Consider the following 18,000-nt stretch of genomic DNA (forward strand, 5'->3'; position numbering starts at 1 on the left):
ATCATGAATCGTATAATAAGTATAATTTATTTTAAACTCGATCACTACGTCATATTGAATATAAAATTTGATTTTTTTTATGGCACTTATATATTTTTATTAAAAAGATGAAGATAGTATTCAAAAAATAGATACTCATCATCGCAACGAAAAGCTGGCTACTAGCACGGAGAATTAATCTTGCGCGGATTATCATATTCAACAACTTAGAAATAGAAAGAAAGATATGTATATACAATGGAAAATATATAAGTTGTGTTTAAGGACGTTACTCTAAGAAAGCAAGCACCACTATCTTCAGAAATATCGATTTTGTCATTTTAGGTCTTATTTTCCTGAGAAAAAAAAGAAATTCAGACGAAATCATTAGCCACACAATAAAACATACTATATAACTCAAGAACAATAACATGATCAATGGAAACTCACTTTTCAAGAAAATACGCAAACGGGGCGAAAACCAAGGTAGCAACTGCATGACGATATACGACCAGAATCCAATGACTGAATCCACGTTTCAGCGAGACGAGCGTGATTATGTACATTCCGGCGTAGCCAAATTGAAGGGCTACCATAGCCAAATAAGGCTTCAACTTATTGAAAGCAATACTCATACTCACCAACAAGTTTAGGTCACCCATAGTTTCTCTCTATACTAGTCTTTTTCTCTACACACAAAACACCTAGTTAGTAAGTGCATGGGAGAGCAAGAAGAAGAGTTGTGGCCTTTTATACACAACAAAAAAGCAAATAAGCATAAAAATTTATAAATTAGAATGAGAAACTTATGGATTTTTATTGAATAAATAAAATAAATAAATTACACATGTACATGCATATTGGTTGCACTATACAACTTTTGAGATTCCTTATCCATCACATACACATACACTACGTGCCCCAATACCTATACCAACAAGAATCTTTGCTATTAACTGCAAGAATTTGCACTACAAGAGATAAAAACATTTTCCATGGATCAAAGGCTTTTAATTTTTACATGTTTGTTTTATTAGCAAAGTGGGGTTTGAAGTTTTTTGACTAACAAATGGTGTTGGGGTTTAGTGCTCTCTTATTGCAATGTGGGGTTGCTTTTGTGTTTGGAAGATGAGTGGACACTTTAATTGAGATGTGCTATACATAATTAAATTCCTTTTTTATTTTTTTTTTTAAATTATAACCAACTCCTCTAAAATTTGATAAATTACAAATACTCTTCTGTAAGTTTGAGAAATTATAAATACCCCTTTGATATTTGAAAATTTTTTATAATTCTTGACAACTTTATCTTTGTTATATTTTTATTTTTATTTTTATTAAAAAATCATGAGAGAAATCGTATTTTAGTAAATTCACTATAGAAAATGGATGAAAAATCTAACAGAATTGGACTAGTTGTCAGACGAACTTTAAAATTAAGGGTATATTGATAATTTCTCAAACAATAAAAGAATATTTGTAAGTATACAAAACCCTAAAAAAGCTCGTTGTAATTTATGGTAGACTATTACCTTTCGATTAATTGATTCTTAATCATTCTTAGGATCGATCTCCATTAGTAGTCGCTAGTGTGAGTCCACGCACACAATTAATCATAATAAAATTTTAATTAATCCAATTAATTATAATCCATGTTCGTCTCGTATGATCTTAATTAATATGAGGTAGGGATATTCCATGTGTGATGAAAGGTGGTAGCGTACAAACTCCAATGTGGTAGGGAATTTACGACACTTACGTCAATTTCAGACCGTGAAAATGAAGAGAGACGTACATATATATTTTTCTCTTTTGCTCGACTTTATTTTTACGTGGAGGGAATTTTCTTAGCAATACTTTATGAAAAATCTTTGTATGGGTGTGGAATGTCGTACTCTTGTCCTGCCTCATCACCTTTCAAATCCACCCCATATCTCCTATTCCATGGAGGAATTTTGGAAAAAGGCCAATTTTTTTGTTGATAATTGACGTCGCAAAACATGCGTACATAGTAAAAATTGTAGGGAATTATTGTTAGTATATGTACCTATTTATGGTTCTTGGGGTTTGAGGCGAATTCTTCAATTTTTTTATAAAAAATATTTAAAGTTGGTATGATCTACGCTATATATTAAGATGGCACATATTTTTTGTCATTATTTTAGTAATTTCGCAAAGCCAAAATATTAATCCATAACTAAAAAATTATAACCGAATTCTTTTAAAATTTATTTTAATTATAATTAATCCATCATTGTTCTAAAAAATTACAATATATCCTAAATTACGGAACCTTAATGGAACCTATTGTAATATATCCTAAAAATTATGGCAGATGTTCTGACTATAGCAATTAAATGCTGATTAAGTGTAGTTAAAACCTAAGTTATCATATTGATTTATTTAATCGTGATTGATAATATTGATTTATCTTAATTTTTAAATCGTATTTATATAAAATAAAAAACAATTCATTATTTACTAATTCCTAAAGGTTAAAAGTAATAAAATCGACATATTTCGCCAAAAATGTAAATTCTGTTTGGACAATGGTTGTGAGGGAAGAGTGGCAAATTGTCCATGACAAGTCTCAAGAATGGAATGTCATGCCCAATCAAGAGTAAGATTCTATTATTGTATTGGTACTATGATGGAATCCTACTGCAGTATCGATATCATCATCATCATCATGATTATCATTATTACATGAAACTTAGGTTGACTTGACAAATGTTTTAGTTCATCTCATGATCAAGAGATTATGAATTCGAGTCTCATCAATATAAATATATAGTCTATTTTTAATACAACCCTAATTTACAGGGTTTTTTTTTTTTTTGCACCTCTGCTAAAACACACGAGGATGTTGCATTTTACCCTTAAAAAAGTTCAAAATGCGTCGTTTATAAAATTGCATTATTGAAAAAAAGGAGAAATTAATTTGATTTATAATTCAGTGGTTAAACTTGTCATTATGGACTTATCAGATCAAATATATATATTACACACGTATTAGATTTTTTATTTTTTTTAAATTTAAATCCGTTGATAGAAGATTGTGTGCCATACTCATTGAATTACCACTTAATGATTTTGAGTGTCGAATTATTTAATTTATTGTGCAATGAGAGATTGATATATAAATTTAAGCATGAAAATAGATGGATGGAGCACTTGGGAGACAAATCAAGATCAAAGAGAAGTTGGTGGATTCGTGGTAAGACTCCAACCCTAAGTTTCGGTGGATTCCCACCTCATAATTGGATTAAAGCACCACTCCCACAGTTATAACCCTCTCACCTATAGGGATTAATTAATATTATACGTACGTTCATATAAAAAAAAAATAATTTCATTTTCAAGAGTATATATATATATATGTATGTATGTATTCGAAAGTGTGTAGATAAGGTTCATGTTTTGTTTAAATACTCACTGAATAATGCAATAGAAGAATTATAATATTTAATTATAATTAATTGTTATGGTTAATAATGAATAGTTGTATAAAATAGTTATTGACCACAATCACGCAACGACTGGTGGTCGTGGTTTTTTGAAAGCGGCTAAAACATTTGACATGGCTAAAAAAGCCATGAAAAATATTTTGTTTTTCATGGTGGAAAAGCTAGTTTTTTGCATCAATTTTGTTTAACCGTTAGTTAATAGTAGTCATTTACAAGGATTTTTAGACACAATCATTAATATTGTAGCCAATAGTAGTTTCTTTTTTCTAGTGATACTTGTGTTAATTGAGCTCTATATCAACATGATGATTTGATAGCTGATCAGTGTCTGATTTTTCACTTGAACATTATGAGTTCGAACCTCACGTCGGATGCACAACTTTACAATTTATTTGGCTGCATTATGGGATTCATGGCTTGATCAACTAGAGGGCTTGGTGTATTAGGGAACGAGGGTGGTTGGTCTTAACCAATGTTGGAGAAAGGAATATTTGGCACGTAACAATTTGATTGATCATGTGGTTTTGGTAGCCACAACCAGTTCATTCCAACCTAATTTCTTACTTGTTACCCGGGAAAAGATGCTGACTAGCCACTTCTAGTTAGCAAAAATTTATGTTTCAAATTTTGACTAGATATACTAAACACTCAATCTTAGTCTTGGATTTTTATTAAATATTGACACGTCTTGAGTTTATAGTTGTAATTGCAACTACACCCTCTGAGTTTATATTCAAAAGCAAAATTTACACAAACACGATCTGAAAACTATTACACTAACACCCGCCAGGGGTGTAATTATAATTTTATAAAAGATAAGAGGTGTTTGTGTAATATTACGTGACCTCAAGACGTATCAATATAATTTACTTTTATTAAATTCATAAAAAATGTAAAGCCAATTAGCTTAGTCCCGACAGATCGGAGTTCAAATTTTGAGCCAATTTTCACAGAAAAATAAAAATCTTTGCTAAAAGTTGAACAACTGATTGATACAATTTGAGACGGATGAAATGCTTCAAAATTAAAACTTTAATGTTGTGAGGCAGTACGTATCCAAAAAAGGGTTTATGCTAATGTGTGCAACTTTAATGGAAATAAAGTTGGCGAGAGTGATTTGGTGGGATGGAATTCTGAATCTGTTCTATTCAAATGGAAATCGATTTGGACAGAATATTATCCGTTGCAAATCCAAGTGATCTTCAGCTGATTAATCGTTGTTTTCGAACCATCTTCTGCATATATACCTTTTAAATTTAAAAAAAATAAAAATGTCGGGAAGAATCTATAATCTAGCAATTTAATTAACGTATTCAAATGTCACATGGGATGTTTCTTGATAGTAATGTTAGGAATAGAATTTTCAAGCTAGGGTATAGAATATATGTAGACGACATCACGTTCTTCCATATATTAGTTAGACACGATGGAATATTAGTGGTTGAGGTCCCATAAATAAATTTGAGTCCCGTCGAGCGTATGGGTATTTATCTCATTTTATGTGAGTCATTATAATCATATTGATGTATTCGTTGATTGTTAGCTCCTTATAATATTTCATAAGTATCATGATAAAGTATTTGATAATGTTTTTTCAAAAAAACCAAGTTATAAGATAGGTTGGATATAAACTTATTTGAAAAAGTAAAAGATTCTGACTTATTTATAAAATTTGATGGAAGACGGTAATGAGGTGAAGAAGGCAGAATTGAATTGGGTGAGGCCCCAGGTGAGAAAAGGTGATGGAGAAGATGTGTGAGTATAGGTACAAGTGTTTTATGTGCAAGTTCTTACATCATGAATCCATTATATGCAATCAAGATAAGATCACAAGAACCCTATTTCTAGAATGCTTTAAAATTTGGTGACAAGTTTGAGTATCCCTTTTCTAGTGCATTTCCATGGTGAAAGTTATATAAGTGCGCTGAAAATGAGAGAGAGAGAATGGTATTTGCCTTTAAAGATGGTGTTTGTAAACAATCTTTAGGCTATATTTGGTTCTTGGATTTTAGCAAGAAATACAAGAAGGAAACTTGAGATATTAGTGCACTGCAACTTTTCCTTTTCTTGTGTCTTTCCTTCACCAAAATCCAAGCTCCAAACATAGCATAACATAATATGTTGTATTCAAGACTGACAAGTGACTCCAAGCAAACCCAAGGATATAGGGGGTGCTGCAATAAGGATTAGGAAGCTTTGTTTCTTCAAATTTTGTTGTTTAATTAGTCTCTATAACAAGGAAAAATGAATCCCATCTGTAAGGTCTAGATAAGTTTTTTCCGCTGAAAGTATCGCCTTAAAAACCATAATTGGAAAACGGAGACGGCAATGCAGACACCAAGTGACACTATACTATACCACGCCACTCTAGCGTTCGTCGTCTCACTAACCTCCCTCATGTCCGCTTCCCTGCACCGAGAAGAAAAGAAAACAAAACCGTCATCATTTTCGCATTTTGAACTATCAGAGGGTGGTGATGTTTGTAGCATAACCCCTGCTGGAGTTACCTATTTATCATATAATTTAAATTCTCGCGGATTGAGTGCACAGCTGCTTCAAGCTTCTTCAGCTCCAGTTCAAGCCCCTATACAGAGTAAGTTTCACAGTAAGTTTAGAGAGAGAGAGAGAGAGAGAGATGTCATCACCATATAACCACTGGTGAGAATCCGAATTAATTTACCTCAATCTTTTCCTTCTTTGCAACCGAGTCCCAATCTTTGGTGGCAACTCCAGTTTTCCAATCAATACCAACAGTCACCTTTTTACCTGAATGCTGATCACCGTCCGCTGTGAAGCATGCCAAGTAGTTGCCACTCTCACTCGTTGTAAATGCAAACTGACCATGCGACACTTTCTCTTGGTGATGGAGGTCATTCCCATATGGTGATGTAACCTAAGAAAGCACGAAAATCGTGAGACTCCATTCAATGTCTCCAAGAGAGAAATACAGTCATTGAACTTGCAACATTCCGCAATCTCAAAGTCAATGGTAGTTATAGGTGAAATTAGAGACCGTTATAGTTTAGCTAGGAGGCGAATCGTGGCCAAGTGGTTGAAATGCATCCACAATATACAACCTAGACAAGGTGCAGTGATCACATTGATCAAAACAGTGCAACTTAGAGTACACCTGTCATGTGATTCATCACAAGCAGACATGAGAATGTTGTAAGCAGTAAAAAGTAACAAGGGCATGCCCCTGATGTAGTCTGTGATGCTTGCAACGAATGACAGATAGTCCTAAGTCAAGAGGTAACAAATACAGATGTTTCCAGACCCTGTCTGGTAAGAATCCTGCATAGGCAAACTGGTTTGCACACCGTGTGATCAGATGAGTCTTTCAAGCTCCCCAACACTCATGCAACACAAGTAGTAATGAAGCTGTAAAGCACACAGATTGGCCATACAATGTAAGCTTTTAAAACCATAAATAATGAGAATGAAAGGAGCACAGGCCAAATCCCTCTACCTGATGATGAAGGTGTCAGTTTGTCTTGATAAACCAATCACCGTAGACTTGGTACCGCCCTACCCAGACCCATACTCAATCAATACCCATACCCACCCGTTTACTTAGGCTGTTTGGGTTGAATAGCTCATCCAAACAGTAATTAGTACCAGGCTCTTGAATTTAGAAACGGGCCTCACAATGTAAAGTAAACACCATACTTGGGTGCATTGGGTTGTTTATGCAACCTAATAATGAAAAATAAACATGCCATATAGATTTCTTCGAACCCGTACCCGTACCCTACCCAATAGCACAGGGGAATGATTCTATAAGTTCATCGTGAACAAAGAATTGAATTTAATATTGAACGAGAACCAAAATTACTAAATCTAATTGTAGAATAAAATTTGAATATTTCCTAATAGATGTCACGTCATTGGATCAATCAAGGCAATCGATTTTTTTTTTTTTTAATTTCTCTTTTTTTCCCTCATTCGTAATTCTATTTGCTGTATAGTAATAAGTAATAATAACATTAACAAATACCAATCAGGACTGATCATCCAATAAGTTAAAGCTTCTGAATTCATACATACGGAAAAGGTAAATAGATATTAACCTTAACGGTGATGGACGGAATGACAGTATTATTGGCATCGTAATCCTCGCCGATGAAGGCATAGTAATCAGCCATAACGACGACGTTGTTGTGCAATTCTTCCGAAACGCACTTCGTCCCCGAACTGGGCAAGTCCAACCACAACCCACGGGCCGCCGGGAACACCGCCACCGCAACCACTATTAGCACTGTCCATAAGCAACGCGCCGCCGCTAACTCCATATTTGATACGCAACTACAACAGGGAGATTTCTGATATGTATCAGTGTGGAGCGGGAGAATCCTAACGTGGTTAGAATCTTAGTCAAGGTGATTGATTCACTGCGCTGGTGGTCGGGGGTTGGTTAAAGGATGAAAGTGAAAAGCCACGCGCTATCCTATAGGGGGAAGAGTTGGCAGTAGACGCGCCAGGGGCGGTGCGAGTGGGACTTGGAAATGAACGCTCTGGCGCCACGCAGTTTGTCTTTCTTTCAGCCAATAACATTTCGTCCTTTGGTTGACTAGGTATACCCAGCTCGGACAAGGATACTGTTGACGCTACGCGCACATGAGTCGCCGTTCTAAGATATTCAACGCCTCATGTTTGGTTCCATTTTCGGCCCACTTTGGAAATAAGCCTAATTAGGCCCACATATTGGGCCGATTTTTGGGCTTTTATGATTCTCGACCAGAGGCCCAAACAAGTTGGGCCGTATTCTCCGTAATTCAACAGTCCTTTCAATTACCATTTTATATTGTATAAGACTATAAGAGTATTGTTGTTTTATTTTTTCCCAATGGTCTACAGAAAAAAAGCTAGGTTTGATCAAATTTACTATGATAATCCAACTAAGGGAATTTAACTGTATATTTGTTTTACCGGAGTTTGTTGAAAGTGGACAGACACGTATACGCTCAGAACTCGGACCAAAAATCTTAAAAAAAAGATCTTGAGGTCCAAACCATTGAATTGGAGTTTGTTGAAAGTTGTTGAATCAAACATTATAAGTCGGTTATCGTCAGTCCACCATTCATGATTTTACGAAGTCATATTAACACATACACACGTGTATTGACTTGGACATATTGGCTTGACGAAAACTCGATAGTGTAAAACTTGAGCTCTCATCTTGACCATATTTTTTTCCTCAAATAGTGAAACACAACTCCAAATGCAAGAGTCAAGAGCAGCCTCATCTTGACTCATAGACAATAACTCAAACACCCCATGAGCTGTACAATGCAATATACCAATATGTCCAATCTTGGTTACCGTCATCGAATCTGTTGGTTGAACTGGTAATAATGCACACAGTAGTATACAAAAGTAGAAAATGGGATGAGGATGGTTCGTACCTCTTTCTTCACATTCAAATTTCAGCAACAAAATGGTCTAAACATTAGCTGGCTTTTTTGCTATCCAATTACATTAAATGCTTGCCACTGCCACCCTACTCTCCATTATTACACCTACAAATACAATGTGATCATTGCATAGCTATAAGGTACGTACGGAAGGTACTCTCCACCACTTCATATTTTATCTTCCTCCTCCTCATCTACTTATTCAACAATTTGTTCGTTCCGGATTAAGTTTGATATGATTGGTATTAATTATATCACAAATTCAATGCACTTGTCGTATACTTTATGTATAATTTAAAGAAAGTGATCAATCACATGATAAGTGTATGATTGATTTGGTTCGAACAAACCTCATCTTTGCCAATTTGGCACCACTTTCCTTAGCAATATAATATTCGAATTAATGAATTTCATTCTATTTATATTTTGAATATGGGATTCATGCACCGTACAACAATGAAGAAACATCATGTTTTAATTGATAGGGCTAGTGGGAGTTAACAATAGGTAATATATTCGAAGTCGAATGTTTCATTTTTTAAATTCTAATATATTTTTAATTTATTGGTTCGAAAGAATATGATTCATTTATTTCTGATATATGAAATATATTGGTATTGTAAAATGAATTTTATCACTTAAATTTGAAAATAGTGGCAGACTAAAAAATGCAAACAACTCTGCAGTATTGCAAATAAGAAAATTACCCCTTTATGTAAAAAAAAAAATTAGCAATTTGTATTATTTTATTTTTACAAAATGTAGCAATTTATTTCCCTTTATTTTTTAAAATGAAACAATTTACCGACATAGATAGATGAATAAATTACTTCATTTTAATTAATATAGGGATAAATTGCTAATTTTTTTTTTAAAAAAATAATCTACTCATTTATAATAATATATGAGGTAGACCCCAAAAATAATAATAATTCTCAAGTAAAAACATTTGGGACGAAATTTCGCTTGACCTTCCTATGTTGTTGGTCATGGTTTACTTAGTTAACCAAACAAACTAAAAAAAGAAAGACAAAAGTGACATGTGATTGAGCGCGCTTTAAAGAAAAAACGCTACTACTTACATGTCGTAATTATGAGTGAACAAGAATCGTGCTGTCACCCACCTGAGGGTGAGGGAGCTTCCCAAGCACCCCTCCTCTCGCTAATTAATCTAATTATTATCACAATTTACAATTTAATTTTAATTAATGAATTGATTCCTCTTTAACCTAAGTTTAGTCACTGATTAGTTTGTGTTCCCATTTATGTTTACGAGGAAGGTGAGGTGTACGGATTGACCCCAATTCTCCTAACCATATTCATTTACTGTCTTATTTTATTTTTAGTTTTAAGAAATGTTCTCATATTAAAACATAATATTTAATTCCTTAAATATCAAAGTACGGGTAAATACTCGATTGATAAAAATTCATTTGAATTAGATTTGTTAAGTTTATAAATCAAACTCAAGTTAAATTTGGCTCGAGTACAGAAATAATATGAAAAATATCAAACTATCTGAGTCTGATTTCAATTAAAATTTGTTTGGACTTCATTAAAACTTGTTCGGCTCGACATCAATAATTTACTACTCTATATCCAAAAGTGAGTAAGAGTACTGAATTTAAATCACCCTACATAATAACGCCGAACTAGTGGGGTTTATTTATAAAAATTGAAAATATATTATAGAATATACGTGTTCAATTAAACAATGTGCTTCAAAAAACTTATATAATTTTTTCATTTAAAAGGATATTTAATTTCACCAAGAGAACATACAATTTGATTACAATATATACATTATTTCAACCAAAGAACACACATATTAGATTGATTAGACATAATTGGATGATGATCGGACGCCGGCAACCACCATCAACATGTCACGAGCTTGTGATGTGTCACACATCCTTACCAATCACTTACCGTAATTTAATCTGATTAAAATAAATTTATTGAATATGAGTAAAAAAAAGGAATTTATCAGCTTATCTCGTAGATAGATGACACTTATCTGTCAGCTTCAGTCAAATCTATGAGAGAAGAGGATTTTCCGGCAACTTGTTAGAAAACTTTGCACTTTACGCGGCATCAACACATCATCACATACCTCTCCCCCCTAAAAAAAAAAATAAATAAATAAATAAAAATCATCACGTACATAATTATATCCACTTTCGTCCTCTCTTTTTTATTCTGAATATATAACATCATATCCTACTCAATGATCAATTCACATTAATATTTAACTCATAAATAAATAATAAAAAACATTAAAATTTGATCTTAGACATTCTTTATTATATTCTTCATAAAATTATTATTTTCATGAATGGGGTGGCAGTCAGATTTCTGAATTTGTATGATACACTTCTCTCCCTCTTCTTTCTTTTATTTTACTTTTTAGTTTGTGGATACATATGATTAGAAAATTACAATTATTTGTCATAAAATTTGACATAATTATAAATAATTAATTGTATTTGACAACTTACAAATAAAAAATCGTCAAGAATTCTCTTTTGGATTGTAAATTATAATTTTATATACTTTCTAGAATTATATAAGATATTTTAGGAACTAATCATAATGTTTGGATTCATTTTCGGAGTGTTTTGCTGTGTTTATGGAGATAGAGAGAGAAAAATAAGGATATTTAAGTATGTGCTAGAGATAGTATATATGTCTAGATTTGTTTTTGGAGATAATTTAAGATAAATATTGTATGTGTTGTGTTTTGGGAAACAAAAATTACTGTTTATTATCAAATCATGTCTTTTTTATACATATACGTGTGTGTATATATATGTATGTATTTATGCCAAAATAGTTAAAAACACCCAGATAATGTGTTTTTGTATGATGACAAACATTGGATATATTTTGACTTATCCCGGAGATAACTTGAAAATGAAAACAAACATAGTGAATATTTCCAAGGATTATTTACTTCACCAACTTTCCAATTTTTTTTTAATTTCTTTTTTAAGAAAAAAGAAATTGGCAAGGGCAAATGAGTAATTTTACCTTATCATTTAAGGATTATATAATTATTTTAATTTGATAAAGTATTTATAATTTTTTAAATAACGAGAGAATATTTTTAATTATGTCAAATCTTATAGGAAGTAGCGACAATCTATTGTGTATGATATTACAACTAGAATTAGCCAAAGAAAATTTGAGTTTAAACGCCGCTGCTTGCGGGATTTATTTCACTTTATATTAGTCACAATTGTGGTATATCCTCTACTACTTTTTCATTTTACAACTAATGTCACGTGCTTTCCATATGGCAATATGAAAAACTCTATCAATATGCCTGATGGGGTACTATTCACTTATGAAAGAAAAAGGACAAAAACGCCCTTACTTAGGGCAAAAATATCAAAGAACAACGGGATCCGTGCACAGATAGTCGCTACCCAACCCGGCACATAGACTCAGTTAGCGTGTTCATCACACCACCATATGATCTCTGGCAACAGAATCTCTAGGATGATGCCACGTGGCCCACTCGATGTAGTACGTTTAGGCTTATAAATACTCCAATTCTAGAGTATTTATGGTATGACTAATTTATTACTTGGGATTGCATATCTCCATCTTGAACTCAAATTGACTTGAGCATCGGAGGGTTTAATTGGCGCACTTGACTAACCTAACTTTCTTTACAGGGACCACTTCAATATTTTGGAGGAGTATATAAGTGAGCTCTGGACCTACCCAAAGGAGATGGCGTTTTTTCACTCGAATTAATGCCTAAATATTTCGAATTTACAAAATACATCTTAGCATACACTCAATCTTACCATACTTTTTTTTTGAGGTCCAACTTGCAAAAGGTCCCCCTTTTTTATTTATGGATGTTAATTAGTGGCGAAATCATACTTTGAGTTCTATAGGAAAGGATGTTAATACTTTTAGTTCTTATTTTTATAAAATTTTCAAAATAATTTAAAAAAAATTAGTCATTATTTTATGAAATTTTCAAAATGATCATAAAATTAAGATAATTCGATCGACACATTTAATCCTATTAATCCATAAAGCATAGGTTCCAATTGTATCAAAATTCCAAATTCGGATGCTAACTATTCCTTTCTTCATGTGAAATTATATCATATTAGCTTATCTTTGCATATATTTATGTATAATAATAAACTATCACCTGAAAGAAACTTATTAAAAAGAAGAAGAAAAAGCGAATATTCAGTTGGCAAGTATGGGATATGAAGGTTGCATGACATTAAATCCAAAAGTGGAAAATTAATTACATTATTAAAAAGACAAGTGAAGTGTGAAAGGCTTATATACGTACCCATGCACATGGAAAAATTCCAATTCCCAAAACCAAATGTTAAAGCTCTCATCTCATCTGCATGTTAATGTCACCATTTCAATCACTTTTCCCAAAGCAAATTCAAACTCTATACTTAGTACCCTACCACACCACAAACCCACACAAATTTGAACGCAAAAATGTTCTTAATTATTAATATTTATTTATTTATTATAAATCGCATACCTTGACATCAGAGAGAGAGAGAGAGAGAGAGTGAAAACGCGTTTTTAGGATTTCCATGCATGACAGAAAAGCACCAGCTGTTTTTTTGTGCAAAAGGCTAAGAACACACACTATCATACTATGTTTACTGTTTCATTGCGCGTACGTACGTACTCATCATCATCAGTTTTAATCTTTTGTCGCATTTTTAATTACGTTCACACAAACAACACTCTCATGCAGCAAACTCCTGGAAGCTGCCTCCTCTCCCTGTTAATTATTATCATGCATCCATCCTATGTTTCTCTTTCTATAATACCATTATTTATTAATTATTTTTCCACATATATATTAATTAATTACCGGGTCTAGGATATGTTTGATTAAATGTAATTAAAAATAAGGGAAGCCCATGTGGGTATGCATGCAAATCATGACTTAAGTAATTGGGGTGAAATTAATTAATTTTGATTTAGGGTTTTTGATTACTGCTTCTAATAGCAATAGGGGTTAGTTTGACTTGTGTTAATTACTGGTGACTTGTGGTGTAAGCAGTCAACAAGTTCTAGATTAATCAAAATCATGTGTATTAATCCATGTGGGTATGCATGCAAATCATGACTTAAGTAATTGGGGTGAAATTAATTAATTTTGATTTAGGGTTTTTGATTACTGCTTCTAATAGCAATAGGGGTTAGTTTGACTTGTGTTAATTACTGGTGACTTGTGGTGTAAGCAGTCAACAAGTTCTAGATTAATAAAAATCATATGTATTAATAATTAGGGTTATTTCCTTGCTGTTTTTGGACTGCCACAAGTCTTCCTCACCCAATATTCTCTTGTGAATTTGGCACTTCTCAGACCTTGCTCTCTCTAAGTTGTTTGAATATTTTTCTTTTTTACCCAAATCAAATTTATTCAATTTAAATTAAAGTATATTGTATTTGCTATACAATTAACTAATTATTTTCTTAAACTGTACACTGACTAATAAGACGATAATTATATTACACACGTCATATAATTGAATCAAATATGGTTGGTATTAGGATTTCTCAATCAGCTGCAAATGAGCATGGGTTTCTCCTATTTCTCTCTATACTCTAATTAATTAAAAACTTATTTAATTACTTTATTATAAAATTAAATAATATATATTTAAAGAATGTGAAGTCAAATTTATTTAAGGCCGCAGTCAATTGAAAACAGCATAAAAAAAGGGGTTTTTACCATGGGAATTAAGGTGCAGGTTAGAAGTTAGAAAAGTCATTGTCATGTGAAGTAAAGAAACATCTGAATTATTTTATTACCTCAAAATAATTAATACTGGAAAATATCTGTCAGCCATCTCCACATAATTAAAACACATTTCTCCCTATTTCCACTTCAATACACCATCTATAAATACAATCATCAGCTCCCCATTTCCTCCACAATCACAAACCCACAAATACACATATCATCAATCAAGAATGGTCAAGTCAGGAAACAAGAAGATCAACATCCCATGTTCAAGTACAACACCAGCAGCAGCAGCTACTGCTAATTCATCGAAATCTCAATGCAAGAACAAGTACAAGGGAGTGAGAATGAGGAGCTGGGGGTCATGGGTTTCTGAGATACGGGCACCCAATCAGAAAACAAGAATCTGGCTAGGCTCTTATTCTACTCCTGAAGCAGCTGCTCGAGCTTACGATGCTGCACTTTTATGCCTCAAGGGCTCTTCAGCCAATCTCAATTTCCCACTCAACTCTACCCACAATAATCCAAACCCTGATAACGCCATCATGTCCCCTAAATCCATCCAAAGAGTTGCAGCAGCAGCAGCAGCAGCAGCCAATGCCGATCAAGACTCCGCTCATTTCATCAACCCACACTCGCCCTTGCTTTCTGCTACCTCTTCTTCTAGCAACACTTGGTCGTCGACGTCGTCGCCATCGCTCTCGTCATCGTCGCCTAATAGTGATTCCAACATCCACAACATCGACGACGATCGTATCTCATTGGCCGCACCTGCTGCCGATGATTACAAGGTACATGATAATCAACTGGATGAGCCGAGTGTGTTTGCTATGTCCTCATGGTACAACTTCGATTCCCCCAAGTACACTGAAATGCTCAATGGGGTGTTCTTTGATCCTACGATGATGGAGGACTACTCTTACGAAGACACCGATATTCGTCTCTGGAGCTTCTGCTGATCGATCTATCCATCGAGATTATTTACAATGTCCGAATTATTTCTATAATTATTATTTGTTTATTCATTGGATGATCTTCAGTTTATTTCTTGAAGACATTGCTGACATAGACAGACAGGTTTTAATTACTTCAATTGATGTTATTTATACTTGTAAGGATTTCACAGGAGAAGAACATATTTTCTGGGCTCTCCCAAGTGAATTAATCCTGTATATTTAATTTGTATTAATTACATTCCATGTCACACACATACTATGTGACATTGATTTACTTTTTTGTATAATTTAATGTTTTAATTCTCTGAAAATCGAATACGGGTGTCTCCAAATCATTTATATTAGAATGAATTCTTCGATTAATAATTTACTTGCTTTATTATATATCAACTGCTGCGGAAAATATTGCAAACTGAGTATGGAACAAAGATTAAGGTCAAATGTACTGATCAAATATAAATTGAAATAAACTGCAAATTAAATCATGAATATTGTACTCATAATTAATGCATGTTTTCTTCATATATTAGTGAATCCCTACATAGTAATATATATATATATACAACAGCAGGAGTGAATTGAGGAAACTTGCGTAAGCTTTCAAGACATTGCTCCTTCATAAGATGAGATGCTCTAATTCAATTGCTCGACTTTATAGTGACTGTTAAATATAATTTTAGAACAATAAAAGAACTAAGATGACAATTTTATCAATAAATAATGTAAGCAAGTGTTGTATGTACAATTGTAATAGAGGAATTGGAGTTATATTTATAAATTTAAATTGACCTTCACTTTGTGTCAAGGGGCCTTTTCAGGCGCTTATAAAACCTTAGGACAGGGTTTCTTTTTTTGGTAATTCTTAGGACAAGGTTTCAGTTTCCAATTTATCTTAGAATCAAACAAGAAAAGACACAAGGGTTACTCCATGACTTAAAAAGGCTCAAAGTGATCACTATACGTGTCTACTAGTCTCTGAAAGTTGTTTGATTCGAAGCCGACTTTCCACATGGAGGCTGTCCACTTTTGGAAAACTGTCGAAATTGCAGGGGCTTCCATTTCTTACTGTTTCTCGTACATTGTACTTAGACTTTTCGAGTTCCAAGACAAATGTTTTGTGGGTCATGATCGCTGCTGCTGATGCCTCTAGTTTTGGATTTTTCATACAGTTTTCTCTCTCTTTTAAATTAATACCTATATATCAAGTATTTGGTATTGTTTTTAAATGTCAATTTTTAATTTTTCAGTATTTTAAAAATTTATTTAGTATATTCAATTTTATTGAAAATCTATATTTTTAATAAAAACATATGTTTCAAACCACTCTTATATATTTTATCGTTGTCTATGTTTTTAGCAACATAGGACACGGCATAACATGTTGTCATGTCGTATTAATTTTTAAAAAAATAAAAATAATATTATACTGTATATACAAAATACAACATTTACAAAATACATTTATAGCAGATCAAATTAGAATTTGGTCCCCCGGGAAAATAACAAAGGGGATCGCTAATCCAAGTGAATAACATGGGGCACTCCCCATCTCTATATTAATTAATTCAAAGTTTAGCAACATATCATGTGGTCTTAAAGCATCGATCAAAAAGAGTTTGGTTGATTTCACAGGTGGCACTATCTTAGGTAGCTAGGCTTGTGGTTGTCATGTGTGAATCTTTGTCTTCTTGGAATCCTATGGAAGAGTTAAACAACTACATTATTATTAATTTCATAATTATCATATGCTTAATTATTTGAATTGGATCTGCATTATATACTGGTGGATCCATCATATAATTCACTCTCTCTCATCTATATATATATATATATAATAAAATGAAATAAAAGATTAAATCGAAGCTATTCAAACGAGTGCGGAGCTGTAAATGATTTGAGTCGGGTCGAACATATTATTTTAAGTTTGTTTAAATTAATATTGAGTTTGAAAAATTGTGTTCTGGTTTGGTCGGGTTGTTGTTCTGGTCGAATTCAAATGAGTTTTAGTTAGATCAAACATGCATCACCAGAAGAAATCTGATTATGCGCTATAACTAATTGCTTATGGTTAAAAGAAAAAAAATTATAGCAAATACAAATTAACCACAATTCCATAAAGGCTATTACCCATTATTTTCGCAAGTAAGGCTAAAACCAATAGCAAATGTTTTGGCTTTTGTTAAAAATCATGGCAAATATTGATTAACTGTGGTAAAATTTTTTAAGTTTTTTGATTGAATTTGCTTGACCGTGATCAATAATATTGATTTACCATAATTTTTAAGTTGTGGTCTTTTACAATAATGTAGGAAAAATATATTCCTTTTGTAGTACATGAGTCGAACTCAAGTAATTTGATATTTTTAAATATAATTTATTATATTTGCATTAATCGACTCGAGTATGAAAGCTTTATCGATTTTTTTTTTCAG

The 18,000-nt window shown here is 32.8% G+C and overlaps 3 protein-coding genes across 3 annotated transcripts in view; 1 reads left to right on the forward strand and 2 right to left on the reverse strand.

Annotated features, from left to right (window-relative positions):
* Positions 1 to 703, reverse strand: part of LOC105155379 (WAT1-related protein At1g21890) — a 3,152-nt gene extending 2,449 nt beyond the window's left edge. The window contains exons 1-2 of the mRNA XM_011071250.2: positions 430 to 703; positions 273 to 335 (exon numbers count right to left, since the gene is read on the reverse strand). Coding sequence (XP_011069552.1) covers positions 273 to 335; positions 430 to 641 — 275 coding nt within the window. The 5' untranslated portion in view covers positions 642 to 703. The remainder of the gene's footprint in view (positions 1 to 272; positions 336 to 429) is intronic.
* LOC105155380 (transmembrane emp24 domain-containing protein p24delta3) lies at positions 5,402 to 7,935 on the reverse strand. Its single transcript, XM_011071251.2, has 4 exons — positions 7,517 to 7,935; positions 6,127 to 6,339; positions 5,954 to 6,030; positions 5,402 to 5,855 (listed from the first exon to the last, which is right to left on the reverse strand). Exons 1-4 carry the CDS (start codon positions 7,736 to 7,738, stop codon positions 5,711 to 5,713), a joined length of 657 nt encoding a protein of 218 aa, XP_011069553.1. The 5' UTR covers positions 7,739 to 7,935; the 3' UTR covers positions 5,402 to 5,710.
* On the forward strand, positions 14,788 to 15,879 carry LOC105155381 (ethylene-responsive transcription factor ERF014). The gene has a single exon (XM_011071253.2). The coding sequence runs from the start codon at positions 14,843 to 14,845 to the stop codon at positions 15,569 to 15,571; it is 729 nt and encodes a 242-aa protein (XP_011069555.1). The 5' UTR covers positions 14,788 to 14,842; the 3' UTR covers positions 15,572 to 15,879.

Source organism: Sesamum indicum, linkage group LG2 (assembly GCF_000512975.1).
Source record: "Sesamum indicum cultivar Zhongzhi No. 13 linkage group LG2, S_indicum_v1.0, whole genome shotgun sequence".
NCBI classification, from domain to species: Eukaryota; Viridiplantae; Streptophyta; class Magnoliopsida; order Lamiales; family Pedaliaceae; genus Sesamum; species Sesamum indicum.